The sequence below is a fragment of the Gopherus flavomarginatus genome, chromosome 1 (genome assembly GCF_025201925.1).
Source record: "Gopherus flavomarginatus isolate rGopFla2 chromosome 1, rGopFla2.mat.asm, whole genome shotgun sequence".
NCBI classification, from domain to species: Eukaryota; Metazoa; Chordata; order Testudines; family Testudinidae; genus Gopherus; species Gopherus flavomarginatus.
In genome coordinates, this window is record NC_066617.1 from 249,482,814 (window position 1) to 249,498,705 (window position 15,892).

At 42.3% G+C, this 15,892-nt stretch overlaps 1 protein-coding gene across 17 annotated transcripts in view; it reads right to left on the bottom strand.

The window, feature by feature from the left end:
* The window catches only part of INPP4A (inositol polyphosphate-4-phosphatase type I A), a 195,295-nt gene that overhangs the window by 52,363 nt on the left and 127,040 nt on the right, over positions 1–15,892 (bottom strand). For all 17 annotated transcript variants that reach the window (XM_050931620.1, XM_050931612.1, XM_050931559.1 and 14 more), the window contains 5 exons: positions 15,274–15,364; positions 14,479–14,626; positions 8,283–8,413; positions 4,356–4,460; positions 2,805–2,913 (listed from right to left, as the gene is read on the bottom strand). In XM_050931620.1, the coding sequence (XP_050787577.1) occupies positions 2,805–2,913; positions 4,356–4,460; positions 8,283–8,413; positions 14,479–14,626; positions 15,274–15,364 (584 nt within the window). The remainder of the gene's footprint in view (positions 1–2,804; positions 2,914–4,355; positions 4,461–8,282; positions 8,414–14,478; positions 14,627–15,273; positions 15,365–15,892) is intronic.

The window sequence follows — 15,892 nt, forward strand, 5'->3', positions numbered from 1 at the left end:
AGGGCCACAGGGATGTGGTGCTGGCTGCCTTGGGAGTGGCGTGGGGCATGGTAGGCAGGGAGCCTGCCTTAGCCCCTCGGTGCCACAGGGGTGGCAATCCCACAGACCGGATCCAAAGCCCTGATGGGCTGGATCTGGCCCATGGGCCATAGTTTGCCCATCCTGTCCTATATAGTACAGTCCACAGAAGTAACACTCACTACAGAAACTGACTCCGCCAATGCAGATTGACTAGCCAATCTTACACCTGAGATACAGTATTTTTTCCATTTACCAAAGTGTTACTGATTTCTTTTATTTATCACAATACTTCTGGCTTTTTCCTCCAAAGATTAAACCCTGGTGCTTTTTTTAGGAACTATTTTACAGTTCTAATTTTATACATTAGATTTAGGATGTGATGCCTGAATTACACATATAGGCCAAGCCCTTTGAGCCAATGTAATTTGATTTTCCAAGTTCTGGGACTTCTCATTTTTCATTCTGCTTGCAAGGCCCCAAACTATCAAAGTAAGAAATGATCCAAGACAGTGATGCCTGGTTAAGTGGTGAGGATGAAATGCAATAAGCATACTAGATTTTCTATGCTTCTGATCAAATATATTTTAAGATTATGTTGGTAGGTACAGTATTTGTCCCTGTTTACTTATGTGGTTTGAGATTGTCTCAAGCCTCATTACAAAAGTACTCTAAATTAATATTGTAATAGGAGATACCCAATAGACTGAATAAGGAAACTTAGGTCCAACAGAGAAAGGGCCTGTAATTTGTGCTACCTTCCAGCAAATGGTATTGCCAACAGGAAAGTTACTCTCCAACACAGGATCAGAATACCTGCAACTTTACAAAGGCCCAGAAGAAAAATGCAGGCTGGAAATGGAGGTTTTGAATAGATTTGATGGAAAAAAAGACATCAGTGGTTTAGGTGCTTAGATAAGTCAGTAATGAGGGCCCTACAAGTAACCAAGTAGGCAAATACAGAATGCTTCTGAAGACAGATTTTGGTATCAACAACAACAAAAAGTTCAGCCGATTGGATTTATAGTCTTTGCTAATCCCATCCTGGAACATCCTGTATGTCAGATGCACTTATTGGAGGCAGTTGTTAGCACTGGTCTCAATACTGTACCATTACATGTACTAGTCTGACTCTAAGGTTTCAACTGGCACTGCTAGTAGCCCTATCCATTACAAAAATTAGTGCCACTGATGGTACAGTTCAGTAGCCTCCAAAAATACTGAATTGAGGTTGGTGTCCAGATCATCCCCTCTCTCTGTGCCTTCCCACCAGCTCTGACCCCGAGGCAGGCTGCATTCCCAGCTTGTTGAAGCTGCACTACTAAAGTCTCCCCTTGGCTGCAGCTGCTCCTGTAGCCCCCAAAGCAGGGTTCTACAGTAAAAATAATGCAGCCCAGAGCCATATTATTGTTCTCTTGTAAGCTCCTTGGGTATGACTACATTGCAGCTGGGAGTGTGCCTCCCAGCCTGGGTAGAAAAGACACAAGCTAGTTCTACTCAAGGTAGCAGGCTAAAAATAGCAGTTGGGCACTGGCAATGACACGATCTAGCTGCCCCCACCACCCAAGTCCTCTTATTCAGGTGGCTAACCTGTGCCATTGTCTATGCTGCAACATTCACACCTCTATTTCTAAAGTGACAGCCCATGCAGAACTGGCACAGGTCTGTCACCTGGGCTGCAAGGGCATACTTCCTGCTGTGGAGCAGAGATATCCCTTGAAGTCTGAAGGGAAACTGCGTGTGCCTTCCCCTTCAGTGCATCTGCCCTTCTCGATTTCTGCCTCAGCCTGCAGTGTGAATGGCTAACCCCACAGAGAAGCCACGATGTGATCAGGAGCAAGGGGCATAGTATCACAGAGGTGAATGATCCCTCCTGCAGATTAAGAAGGGGGAGATCAATGTACAGAGGGTCCTCTCTAGGCATGCATCTAGGGGGCACAATCTGGCCTAGTATTTACACTTTAATATGGATGGAGAACAATTAGTAACTACACAGCAGCAACATATCTGGGGCAATATAGAGAAACCTGGAGCAACTGGCCCCATAACTAAATCCAAGTTGTTAAGAAGAAACTTGCATTTGAGGAACTGCTGCTGCTTCTTAGGGAGGGTAGAACAAGTCAACAGATCTGTCTTTGCACAGAGTTCTGAATCTCTAGGGGAAGGATTAGAGGTGGACGACTCCAGTGTAGAATGGGTGTCTAAGCATGTTGTGGTTTTAGGAAATTAGTAAGAGGTAGAGTCTAAGAAATTACTTTAGTCAACTTCTATCTGACTTCAGAAGGTAAATTAGAGTAATGCTAATCTCAGTTCTTCAGCTAGCCACAGTCACAAATAAGGATATAGCCCAAGACAAAGTTTACTTTGACTGATCTGGAAAATGCTTCCCAGATGTGCTGAGGAAGCAAGCTAAAGGGAGTGAAAGTATCAAATGTAACATACTTAAAGAGATTCCAATGAAATTTTCTACCTCCACAACTAGACAGAACTTAAACTCAATTAAATCCAATTCAACACTTAAGTTGTTCAGTTTAGCTAGTTTAACAATTGTCCTGTAATAGTAAATATTCCACAGAAAGTAATTTGAAAAGGAACTATCAGTAAAGAAAACAATGGAAAAACTATTTTTCTCTTTTCTCTCTTTGAAAAAAGCATAGCATAATCTTCATAGTATTTGGCAGAACTTCCAAATGGAGGTACAACAAAAACATGGAATCTGATAATTTTACAAAGTCTGGAGATTAAGAAAAGGCAGGTGATGAGTTTATAATAACTCTTCTACTTACTGTTTCTTTGCCTCTTCAAATTTATGCAGCTTTTTCCGTAGACCTCCTGATTTAAAGCCTTGACAGTGAGCGGCTGGTGCTCCTATGGTTACTATGTCATAATTCTGATCTGGATGGACAAAAAGTGCTTACAGATGAAAGTTCACCATCTTTACTTTGGTTGAATCTGTGGAAATTCAAACTACTGAAAGGTAATTTCTCAAATACTCCTGCCAGAGACTGAAGTCTTCAGAACAATGTTGAATGTTAAAAAGTTTGGAACTGCATTAGTGGTGAGAAGCTGCCATGTTCTACAAAAGTAAAAGACCTCTGTTTGAAACCTGGACCCGTTTCTTGTCCTGGAAGATCTACAACAGGGGTTCTCAAACTAGGGGTCGGGACCCTTCAGGGGGTTGTGAGGTTATTACATAGGGGGTAGCGAGCTGTCAGCCTCCACCCCAAACCCCACTTTTCCTCCAGCATTTATAATGGCGTTAAATATATTAAAAAGTGTTTTTAATGTATAAAGTGGGGGGTTGCACTCAGAGGTTTGCTGTGTGAAAGGGGTCACCAGTACAAAAGTCCGAGAACCCCTGATCTACAGAGACAATATTCCCATGTCTGGAGATGAAGGAAGATTAACCTTGATACCTCAGCCTATCATCCCTCCTATCTGAAGGATACACAAGGCAGCTAGGGTCGACAGGTGGGTGGGGCTGAACATTAAAGGAAAGGAGAAAATTAGGTCTTTTACAAAGAAGCAAGCTCAACCTAAACAAGTTAATGTCTTTTTACACATCTAAAGTGCAGCACACATAATGGCCCCTCACAATTAAATTAAACTAAAAAAAAAAAAACAACAGAGGGGGCCTCTGATGTCATGCCAACCAGAAAAGATCCTGGTGGCTCCTAAAACCAAAGGGGATCCAGCAGATTATTCCAGTAGATACAGTACAGGGATGAAAGGTGGGAGACTTGGGTTCTATTCCCTAGCTCTGATGCTGATGTGCTACATGACCTTGGACAAGCTTATCTGCCCTCTGGTTTTGCCACCTATAAAACTGGGGTAATGATACTAAGGCCTGGTCTACACTGGGGGAGTGGAAGTGTCGATGTAAGATAAGCAACTTCAGCTACGAGAATAGCATAGCTGAAGTCGACGTATCTTAGTTCGACTTAACTCCTGTCCTCACGGTGCGAGATCGACGGCCGTGGCTCCCTCGTCGACTCCGCTTCCGCCTCTCGCCCTGATGAAGTTCTGGAGTCGACGGGGAGAGCATTCGGGGATCGATTTATCGCATCTAGACAAGACGCGATAAATCCATCCCCAATAGATCGATTGCTACCTGCCAATCTGGCGGGTAGCGTGGACGTACCCTTACTCTACTTTAGTAAAGTGCTTTGAGATATAAGGATGGTAGCTGCAATTAAAATATGAAATATTATTAGTACTACAGAGAAGCTACACTGGTTTGGGGGAAACTTAGCTCTGGATAGTGGAAACCCAAAAAAGAGAATAAAGTATATATACATACATGTACACACACACACACACACACACACGAGAAGTACCTGATCCTGCATCATCCTGGACTCTCATTCTTTGTATGTGTAAATTTGTGGGCACGAATTCCAATTTTTTATCAGCTTTCAAGCTACTTGCCTTAAATGAAGGGCCTGAGAAATGTAACAGAAAAATATTTATTCTATATCTGCCCTATAAAACCATGACCAACTGCCAGTCTCATAATACCAACAAATGTGGATTGGGGTTACTTTCAACACTTGTTGCACATTAGGTGGGAAGTAATACTGACAGAAAGTATGACTTGCGGACTAGCAGACTTTTAGTTGTAAGTATATTTGCAAGGCACATGCTGTTAGCACCAAGTGCCACTCACCCGCCTAAATAGCTGGGGGAACTGGATGGTGCCAGAAGCAAAGGGGGACCAGCCCCAACAGCGAGGAAGGGAGATACCCACTGAAGGCACCAGGTAGGCTCCTCCCCCTTTGGAGTTTCTGGCACTCATTGGCCAGTGTGGCCAAACTGTATGATCATGAAAGTGAAGGGGCAACATAGGCTTAATTTAAGATCCATTTTCAAGACCCTGTGACCAACCCTCTGGTACAAGAAGAATCCGTAGTACTGGGGGGAAATGCTTATTAAAACACAAACCAATGCATAGTCAAATACATTATTTTCATTGTATTTTGATGGCACACGGTCTCTCTGTACACAAGTGCAGGAAGAGCATACAAGAAAACAGTGCAAGAACCTGGAGAATGTATTCTTTTAAAAGAAATACTAAAAATTTTCTGACTGCAGGGGGTGAAGAAATCAATCCTACCAGAAGAACATTTATGACAGCACTAAGCAGACAAGCAATTCTTCTAGTGCACTCCACCTCACCAGCCTATGAGAACTCATCTGTTAGGATCCCTATACTGACTTCCACTCCAGTTTTGAGTAGTTTATACATTGTATAGTATGGGAATACACAACTAAACTGGAGGATGTTTACAGTTGAGGTATTCCAGGTCCCTGTACAATTACTGGATTACTTTATTTATTAGTAATAAGTATCATCCCTAGCCACTAGATCTGGTGGAGTTCAAATACTAATCTAAGAAGAATGAGTTGGAGTTAGATGTGCACTTAGGCCCCAATTCAGGAAGCTTTAAACACATGCTTAAGTCCTTTGCAGAATTGGGGTCTAAATGACTAGCAACATAAGTTTATATTTTAGTATTATTATTATTTTCTCTTACTGTTGTGGATCCCTGAAATCAATCCAGCAAAGCACCTAAGCACATACTTGACTTTAAGCACGGGAAAAGTCCCACAGACTTCACTAGAACATTTATCATGTGCTTAAGTGCTTTGCTGGATCAAGGCCTTAGACAAAGATGGTAAAAATGCAACAGTGTCAAAGCTACAGGTGAATTTAATGTCTACCACAGATAATTGCTCTGTGGGTCCCAATGATCCATTATGCGCAGACCAATACCAGTTCTGTGCTCAGTAATTAATATTGTAATATACTGTCACCTACACATACCTGCCCTTCTAACAATCTGAGGTGGGATGCACGCTGCAACTTTAGCATTGTGTACACTGAAACTTTCTGTTCTACTTTCCTGGGATTTGGCTTTATTCTCATTGACTGGTCAGTGTCTTTTGAATTGGTGTATCACATGAAAATCATCCCTCCTCCCATTGGTCACAGCTGTTCTGTGCTTTCAGGGAGAAATTCTTCCCCTGTGCAGGGAGGCCGGCACAAAGCCTACATACCACTTACAGCAAGTCCCTCTTAACCCTTCAAAATAGGACTTATGTGATGCCTAGACCTTTATGCTGGCCCTCTGTAAAGAGGGGAATTTCATCATGAGTGAAGACACTTTATGTTAAAACAGCACCCTTGAACTATGAATGAACCCCCAGCCTTCTCCACGGATGTCAACAGGAGTTATGGATGTAGAACAAGGGTCTAATATGGCCTGACATGAATACATAATAATAAGAAAGGTATAAGAGTGAACAAAATACACCCAATCTTTTCCCCCATTCTGAATGAAAAGCTGGACTAATATTAGGGTAAATAAAGTTGCATCATTCCACCATTTGTGCATAACTCAGTCAGATATAAACTGCCTTATTTCCCATTTCGTTTAAGATTTTGAAATAATTACACACACACAAACATTCCTTAAAAATGACAAAACACAGAAAACAAATAATTCCCATAATACTTTAGAGAGTGCTAAGTATAGGGGGAAAAAACACTGAGAATCTATCAAACAGAGATTTGGGGATTCTTGGAATAAAAGCTAAAACCTAGATCATATAATATTATATGTATAAGATTATATTAAAAATTCTAAAATTATTATTAATATAAAGATCAGAATGTATTGGGGATTTCTGAAGACAGTTCTTTACCTACAGAAAGTTAGTTCCTGTTTATTATTATTATTAAGCTGAATCAGCACACCAGACTTTGTATTGTCAGTTATATATATATATATATATATATATGTTACTCCTGAAGGAATTCGGTGCCAAAACATTAAAAATTCTGTGCCAAAAAAATACAAATTCTACACATAATATTTTAAAATTCTGCAGATTTTACTTATGAACAATTAAATGTAGAGGCTCCAGGCCACTGGCTGCACAGAGGTGGGAAATGACCCTGCAGCCCTCCTCTACTGCTCAGGACACAGACTTGGCAGCGAGGCTGCCCCCGACACTGACAGAGTGCAAGGGCTGGGCCTGCCCCAGAAATAGCCGGGGGCCCTGCAGCTCTGCACCAGATGCACCAAGTGTGGGCAGGCAGCTCAGCCTGGCAGAAAACAAGTGTGGAGGGGCTTAGTGTGTGGGGATCCAGGTGTGCATAAGAGGGTTCTGTGTCGGTGTGTGTGGGATCTGGATGCACAGGGGCTTGTTGGGGGCATCCAGGTACAGGGACAATGGGACTCTGCTGCGAGTCCAGGTGAAGGTGGTGGGGGCTCAGTGGGGGGGGTCTGGGTGCTGGGGCTCGATGGGGTGGGGATGTGGGTGCAGCTGGTTGGGGCTCAGTGGAGTGGTGGTCTGGGTGTAGGGGGCTCATCAAGGTGGTTCAGATGCAAAGAGGTGCAGCTCCTTGAGGTTAAGGTTCAAGTGCAAAGGGTGAGGTGGGTGGAGCTTCCTGCAGCCGGGAGAGATTTCTGGGGCTGGGGCTGGGGCTGGTTCTGACCTGGCCCCAGCCCTGGCCACTCCCTGCAGAAGAGTAAGTCTCGTCCTCCCCTGTCACTAGTCCACCTGGCACTAGCAGCTGTGCCCAGTGCATGGTAGGAGCCACCAGCCAGGGCATCCCCAGATCCCCCATCCCCTCACAGTGATTTACCTCCCCACCAGCTGCTCTGGGAGCCTGAAATAATGTGCCCATACTGCTAGGGAGGGAGGCATGACCACTCTTGAGGCTTCCCTTTGCTTCCCCATCAGACGTCATTTTTCTGCAGGGAAGCAAAGAAATCTGTGGGGGACATGATTCTGCGTGCGCATAGAGGCACAAAATTCCCCCAGAAGTAATATATTTTATTACTTATCATTAAGCATCTATATTACTTATTAATTACATGAAATTTAGAGGAGACTAATGCTAATGGAAACCCACAGAAGAAAATTTATCAGGTGATAAAATGAATAATAAAATAACAAGAACAATTTAATTTAATTCATTTTTAAGGAAATTGCAGATTACTTTTTCTTTTCCAGACCTCACTCATTATCCCCTCTTTTGTAGGTTAAGTTGCACAAATGACTATATTTATAAATTAGCTTCTTAGTACAATCACCATAAAACTTAAATAGAGAGTACAAATATTTTGTCTGTTGATCTTTCCTACCAAACCAAGACTAAAACCACCTTTTTGGTTCTGAATCTTTGTTTTAAAAGGAAAATAAGAAGCATAACTGAAACATATTATCTATTATTACTGAAAATAAATCTTGCTGACCTTTGTATTGATGCAAGTCAGTTAGATTTTCCTGATAAGTCAGTATAATTGTTTGGTACTGAGTAACTATTTGTCGACGAAGGCTCTCCCAACAGGGAGACAGCTCTCCCAGCTCTTCTAGTTCACAAACCCTACAAGAAAGAAAGAAAAATGTTTTCAACTCAGTTGTACACCTGCGCAAGAAGAAAATATGCAAATGATTTCACGCAACAGACTCCTCAGGCAATGCATTCTGAATTCCGTGAGAAGAGTTCTAGGCACAAGGGAATGTTTCAAAACGTACCTCCCAACACACCAGAATGGGCAAAATTAAGGAGCCTACTTTCTTTCCCTCCATTTATCCAGTGCTTTCAATAAGGGATAGATCCCAAGTAGGCCCCTATGTGGCCACACGGGGGTGGGCGAGAAGCCTCCCCTCTTCATGTGGCTGCACAGCCTCTGTGCTCTGGGAAGAACAGGAACAGCTTGCTTCTGCTCCCCGTAGGAATAAGGACAAGGGGAGAAGGAGGTGGGACCATGTCTATGCCCTGAATCCACCACTGCACTGCAATGGGGAGCAGCTCATAGCCTATTAGGCTGCTTCCCTGCCTTCCAGATCCTATATTTTCTCTTCCCACCCCTCTCCATACAGAGAAGCAACTGTCTGCAGCTATCATCTCCCCTTTCTCTGTATAGGGGGGCTGGAGAGGGAATATAAACTCTCGAAGGTGGGGAGAGTTAGGCTATGAGCTGCAGACAGCTGCTTCCCTGCCTTTGAGATCCTATATACAGTACATAAACACACACACACACACACACGCTTCTCCTGCAGGTGTGGTGCAGATGCAGATACAGATAAAAGAGTGCACATCAAGGGTTGGATACCAGTTGCCTCTTGTGGATGCGACCAAGATTTTTGTATCTGCACAGGGCTCTAGTTATCTTAAACACAAATTTGGGATAGTAGGCAAAGGAATCAGATCTAGCAGCTCCTTCTGTATGCTCTCTCAAGATCCCTGATCCATAATTTTTACCAATTATCTGCGTATAACTTGAGAGTCCATTTGTGGAACTGACAGAATAATTCTCTATTAATTATACAGTAGAGAATCCAAAATTTACTCTAGTTCAAACCAGCAAGTGACCTGTGCCCCATGTTGCAGAGGAAGGCAAAAATAAACAGACAAACAAAAAAAACCCTAGGGTCTCTGCCACTCTGACCTGGTGAACAATTCCTTCCTGACCCCAAATATGGCAAATCAGTTAAACCCTGCACATGTGGGTGAGACACATCAGCCTGAAACCTGGGAAAGAATTCTCTGTAGTAACTCAGAGCCCTCCCACTCTTGTGTCCCATCTCCGGCCATTGAAGATATTTGCTAATAGCAGTCATGGATAGGCCATTGCCATTGTAGGCAATCTCATCATACCATCCTCTCCATACAACTTTTCGAGCTCAGTCTTCAAACAAGTTATGTTTTTTACATCATCTATTCCTGTTGGAAAGCTGTTCCAGAACTTTGCTAATCTTCTGGTTAAAAAGCCATCTAATTTCAAACAAACTTATTGCTGGCCAGTTTATATCTATTTGTTCTTGTGCCAACATTAGCCCTTAATTTAAATAATTCCGCTCCCTCCATGATGTTTACATCTCTGATGTATTTATAGAGAGCAAATCATCTCTCCCCTCCTCCTTCATTTTGTTAGGCTAAACAAGCCAAGCTCTTTAAGTCTCCTCCCATAAGGTAGGTTCTTTAGTCCTCTGATCATCCTAGTAGCCCCTCTCTGCACCTGTTCCAGTTTGAATTCATCTTTCTTAAACATGGAAGACCAGATTTGCACACAGCATTCCAGATGAGATCTCACCAATGCCTTGTATAATAGTGATAATATTTCCCCCATCTCTAGCTTAATTATCCAGCTCATGCATCCTAAGATTGCAATAGCCTTCTCCGTGACTGCATCACGTTGGCAGCTCATAGCCATTCTGTGACCAACCAATACACTCAGTTCTTTCTCCAGCTCTGTTGCTTGCAACTAATACAACCCCAAATTACAGCAAAAACTCTAGCTGTTAGTCCCTAAGTGCATGAGCTTGCACTTTGCATTATTAAATTTCATCCCATTTCTATTACTCTAGTTTTCAAGATTGTCCAAATCTTCCTGTATGATATACTGGTCCTCCTCTGTATTGGCAATACCTCCCAACTTTGTATCATCCACAATTTTTGTTACTCCCACTTTTTGTGATAAGGTCATTAATGAAAATATTACATGAAATTGGGTCCCATGACTGATCCTTGAGGTACTCCGCTAGTAACCTCCCTCCAGCCTGACAGTTCACCTTTCAGCATGACCCACTGAAGTCTCCTCTTTAACCAGTTCCTTATCCATCTTTCGATTCCTGTATTACTCCTCATCTTCTCCAATTTAACTAATAATTTCTCTTGTGGAACTGTATCAAATACTTTACTGAAATCCAGATAGATTAAATCTACTGCATTTCCTTTGTCTCATCAGTTATCTTCTCAAAGAAAGAGATCAGGCCTGGCACAATCTACCTTTTATAAAACCATGTTATATTTTATTCCAATTTCTGTTTACCCCTATGTGCTTAGCTCTCTCTTGCAAATACTTCCCAAAAAGCCTACATAAAGTCTGCTCTATAGGAAGTCAAAAAAATCAAAAGCCTTAAATCTATGCTAGGCCTCACTAGTAACCCATTAAACTCATTTTATTATTATATATATGCACACAGATCTTAATATTAAAGATATATGATACAATTACATACAATTGAGGTCAAACTAATGGGCCTGTCATTTCCTAGATCATGTTTTTCCTCTTTCTTAAATATATATTTGCAATTCTCCAGTCATAGGCTATGACCCCCCAATTTATGGATTCATTATTTGCCTTAGCTCTTAGGCTTTCAAATTCACATGCCAGTTCTGTTAACATTCTTGGATGGAGATTATCTGGGCCCGTCGACTTGGTACAATTTAGCTGTTTGAGTCTAGGGTCATGGGCTCAGTCCACCTCTGACAGGCTCCATAAAGGAGAATGAGGGAACACAGGTTCACCTGGGGAGACTTAACTCACTGAGTAAGTGGGAGGCAGTTAATTATGCAGGGAAACACCCAGGCATGATAAAAGGAAGCTACTCCCAGTGGGGAGGGTGGCTAGAAAACAGACTTCTGGAGAAAGGAACAGTCCCCAGATTACAGAAAGAGAAGGCTCCCAAGGAGAGGGCTTGTCAGGGTGAAACCTGGTGAGGGGGATCATTAGGAAAGGAAAATAAGGAAGAATGCTCTTAGATAGGAGAGGCTCTGAAAGGGAGAAGCTACGAATGCAAAGTGTCAGTGGAACCTGGCCCCCATGGAAGGACTTCAGCAGAAGACACAGATTAGAGCAGGGATACGCTGTTCTGAGGAAGGGTCGTCATGGTTTGACTTGTGTGGGCACTTTAACCCAAAAGGAGAGACCCTTTCCCAGATAATAACAAAAGCCCTGGCTCCAGAAGAGGGTTCCAGGTCAAGAGGGCCTTCGCTGGTAATGGATGCGGACATAAGCGAGGTTGATGGACCAAAGTTAACTTAGCCTTTTGTCCCTCCTGCTAGTGATGCTGGAGTGGAGGCCTATCTGTATAATGTTCTCCTTTGCGTTAAATAAATTAGATCCCCACAGTGGCACTGCTCAATACACATAAGCCTCACTGGACTTATTGAAATCCCACTAGCGGAAACTGAGGCAGAGACATAATGGCAATGTTGCACCATTCCACCGGGGAGACTCCAGGGATCAAGCCCTCTCCACAAGCAGAAATCAAGATCACCCAAGTACATTTTAAGCTGTCACCCTAAGGTAGGTAGGAGTGATTATACTGGCGTGCCACCTAAAGCTGCTTAGTATTTCTCAAGGTTTCAGTACAGAGAGAGTAGAGAGGAATACCTGGGTAGATCTAATGTATCCTGGGAGTACATACTATTAAAGTTTTCAACCCAGATTATAGTACAGAAAATAAAATATACAATAAAAATATGCATCATTGTAGGTTTTCAGTCTGCAAAAACATTCAGACAATTCATCTTTAAGAGAATTACATCTCTACCTTGATATAACGCTGCCCTTGGGAGCCAAAAACCTTACCGCGTTATAGGTGAAACTGTGTTATATTGAACTTGCTTTGATCCACCGGAGTGCGCAGCCCTGCTCCTCCCTCCTCCCTCCCCCGAGCACTGCTTTACCACAATATATCCAAATTTGTGTTATATTGGGTGGCGTTATATCGAGGTAGCGGTGTATTTATTAATTTAAGACAGAAGATACTGGATGAAAATAAGAAAGAACTTCCATCTGATATTCTGCATACCTGAATGGAGAGTAAAGATATCCCAATGCCTTTCATCTAAGGGCCCATTTTTCTAAATTACAGAAAGTCGTTTTCACCTCTAAGCAATACAGTTCAGTATTTAAAAGCTTGTATTACTGGTACTTGTTATGAAACCAGAATTCGGCAGAACATTCATAGAACTTCATTACTTTACAGAAAGTATCCTTAAGTGGTGAGATTTTTTAGCTAACGCTTGAGTGGATTCCACTGAGTAAAGTCTAATATCAAGGAGCAGCTTGTCCTGTTCATTCTAATTCTCCGCTGTTACATTTAGGTTCTTTACCATGTCCATCTAAAGGGTCTAAAGCAGGGGCTCTCAGCTTTTTTCTTTCTGAGGCCCCACCAACATGCTATAAAAACTCCATGGCCCACCAGTGCCACAAATGGTTTTCTGCATGTGAAAGCCAGGGCTGGCATTAGGGGTTGGCAAGTAGAGCAAATGCCTGATGCCTTACACCACAGGGACTCCCCCGAAGCTGTATTACTCAGGCTTTGGCTTCAGCCCACGTGGTGGGGCTCAGGGCCCAGGACTTCAGCCTCATGAGGTTGGGCTCTGGCTTTCTGCCCTGGGCCCCAGCAAGTCTAATGCCGGCCCTACCTGGCAGCCCCTCAATGAGGGCCTTGGACCCCTGGTTAAGAACCACTGATCTAAAGGCCACTGAGCAGAGTCCAAGAGTCTGAACATCTACACTGCAATTAAACAGCCCCTTAGCCCAAGACCCACAAGGCCTGAGTCAGTGGGCACAGGCCAGCTGCAGATGTCTAACTGCAGTGCAGACATACCCTTAACCAACAACATTCTTACTAACCACATTTAGCCTGTGGCAGACAGAACATTAGCCAGGATAAATGCATCCCTTTACTCTTTTCACACTACTCTGTGAAATTTTAATATCCTCAACCATTATAAAAAGAGATAGCTATTAATGTCTCCTGTTACAGGGCACAAAGAATGATAGCTGTCAACAACATAGTAACTACTTACGGGCCCCACCCACACTCCTTGTGCACCTAAAGACACGTGGCCAGGTACCTGGAGGACACACTCTACAGTGCAACAGTTGGGTAGCCTCCACTGGCAGAGGTCTCCCAGGAACCCCCTGAGTAGGAGACAACAAGCCCTTCCTCTATCTAGGTAGTCATATCCCACTCATCATTGCAGTATCCAAGTGTCTCAGGTACAGCTGTCCTAGCTGGCATGTATGAGTTAGGAACACCCGCAGACCCATCATATTGTGCAGCCTTTTACCTTTCAATTGAACTACATAATGCTTGCTGCACCAAAATACTAAAGGCAGTTATGAACACTTATCATTAAAAATTTACCTCAGTATTTAAAGATGCCTTTTATAGAACTGCACATCATCTGAATAACGTAATTTCCACAACACCACTTCTGTTATCGCTTTACATTTATCCTGACCACAATAAATTATTCTCTGGGCAAGACCTTCCTCTACATAGACACAGATGTAAATCAAGGGTTTAAGTCAATGAATCAGCCCCTGACCTGCTGTAAAATGTCACAGCTCCATTTGACTTCCACAGAGCTCTGCTGATTTACACCTGCTGAGAATCTGGCCCAAACAAGATAAAGCAGGGTAAGACACTCCACAGTGAGAGGAGCATCAGGCCTGTGAAAGATACAGTTCATGGTCAATCTAATGGTATCGACTTTGTTAACAATAAGAGGGCAGCGACCAAGTTGCTGCAGTCGCTATTTTTGCTGCCGTCTCTTTGTTGTAACAATTTGTTCTCTTCCAGCTCAGCAAAGGATGCACATCACTTCTGTATTACAGCACATGTAAATTTGTTCACCCTTACCTGGCTGCATCTTCTTCAAGCAAAAGCTTCACAAACTGTCTGGGGATGTGCAGTGACAGTACACTCTCAGCCATCTGCTCCAAGATTCTCAGGTGGTTCCCATCAGTTGTGGGGAAACGATACATCCGACAAATGGCACCACCAAACACTAAAATATTAAAACCACTTTATGTAAATGTGTGGTTTGAGTTCATCATTTACAAAGTCTCCCCTCACCAACCAGATTAAGCTACACTGACTAGATTCAATATTGGTTGCTTGTAAAAATCCAATTTAAGTCATTCACCTATCTAACTTTTTCAAATGCAATTTTTATAGGAGGGAGCTTTCTACTCATGGTCAAAGAAAAAACCCCAAATCCAAAGGCATTCAAAATATTTTAAAGAAAAAAAGGAACAATTCATTTTTTAAAAATTTCTTCACATATTGAATTTTTTCTCCTAATACATAAGTCTGTAGGAGAAGTAAGGACTGGCCATGGTAGATGAATGTAATGGCAAAAAACTTGTAAGATATTTTGCTTCCCAAAGTGCTGTTTGTACTACAAAGTGCTGTAGTGTGGGTGGCAAAATAAATTATGCTTATGGGTCTCAATTCAGCAACTAATCCCTATTCAACTTCAAACACATGCTTGAGTGCTTTGCTGAACTCGGGCTGTGATGGAGGCAACAAGAGATTAGCTGTCACCGATACTGTAAACATGCTAAGTATAGTAAGAACTGTCAATAAACACAGAGCAAATATATTAATCTGATAGTAGGTGAGCTATCAGTATCTGTCCAGTTCACTGCTTACCAGATTTTAGTAACACATCTTTCCGTAATGAAGCATATTTGGATCGGATTCCTAAAGATTCTGTTAAACTTTCATCAACTGGCAGTACAGTCTAAAAGACACAAATAGTAAAGCATGTACAATGTAAAACCTCAACACCAAGTCAAGCTAAACTGGTGAGACTTAACATAAAGACATGAACGTAATATTCAAAATAGGGAATGTTTAAAATACATATTCCAAACATGTTTATCAGGGACCATCATTATCCTGACTGCAAACTGAAATACTAAAAACATCTAATGATCAGATCTTCAGACAAGGGACCTACTTTTTATTTGTACTGCAAAGCACCTAGCACACTTCTGTGTGCTGTAAAAATTACTGGCCAGATCCTCAGCTGCTGTAAATTAGCATAGCTCTATAGTCTACATCAATTTACTGCCCAGTTGAGGACTTGTCCCAATAAATGATGATAAACCACATTCTGAACACAATACAGATATACTGATTATATGACTTCAGATGTATTCACAATACAGAGTCTGCAGCACTAAACTTGTTCTCTAAGCAGGCAGGCAACTATAAATATCTGCTCTAGAGAACACTGCTTGTTACTATCAGAAAAGATTCAGATTTC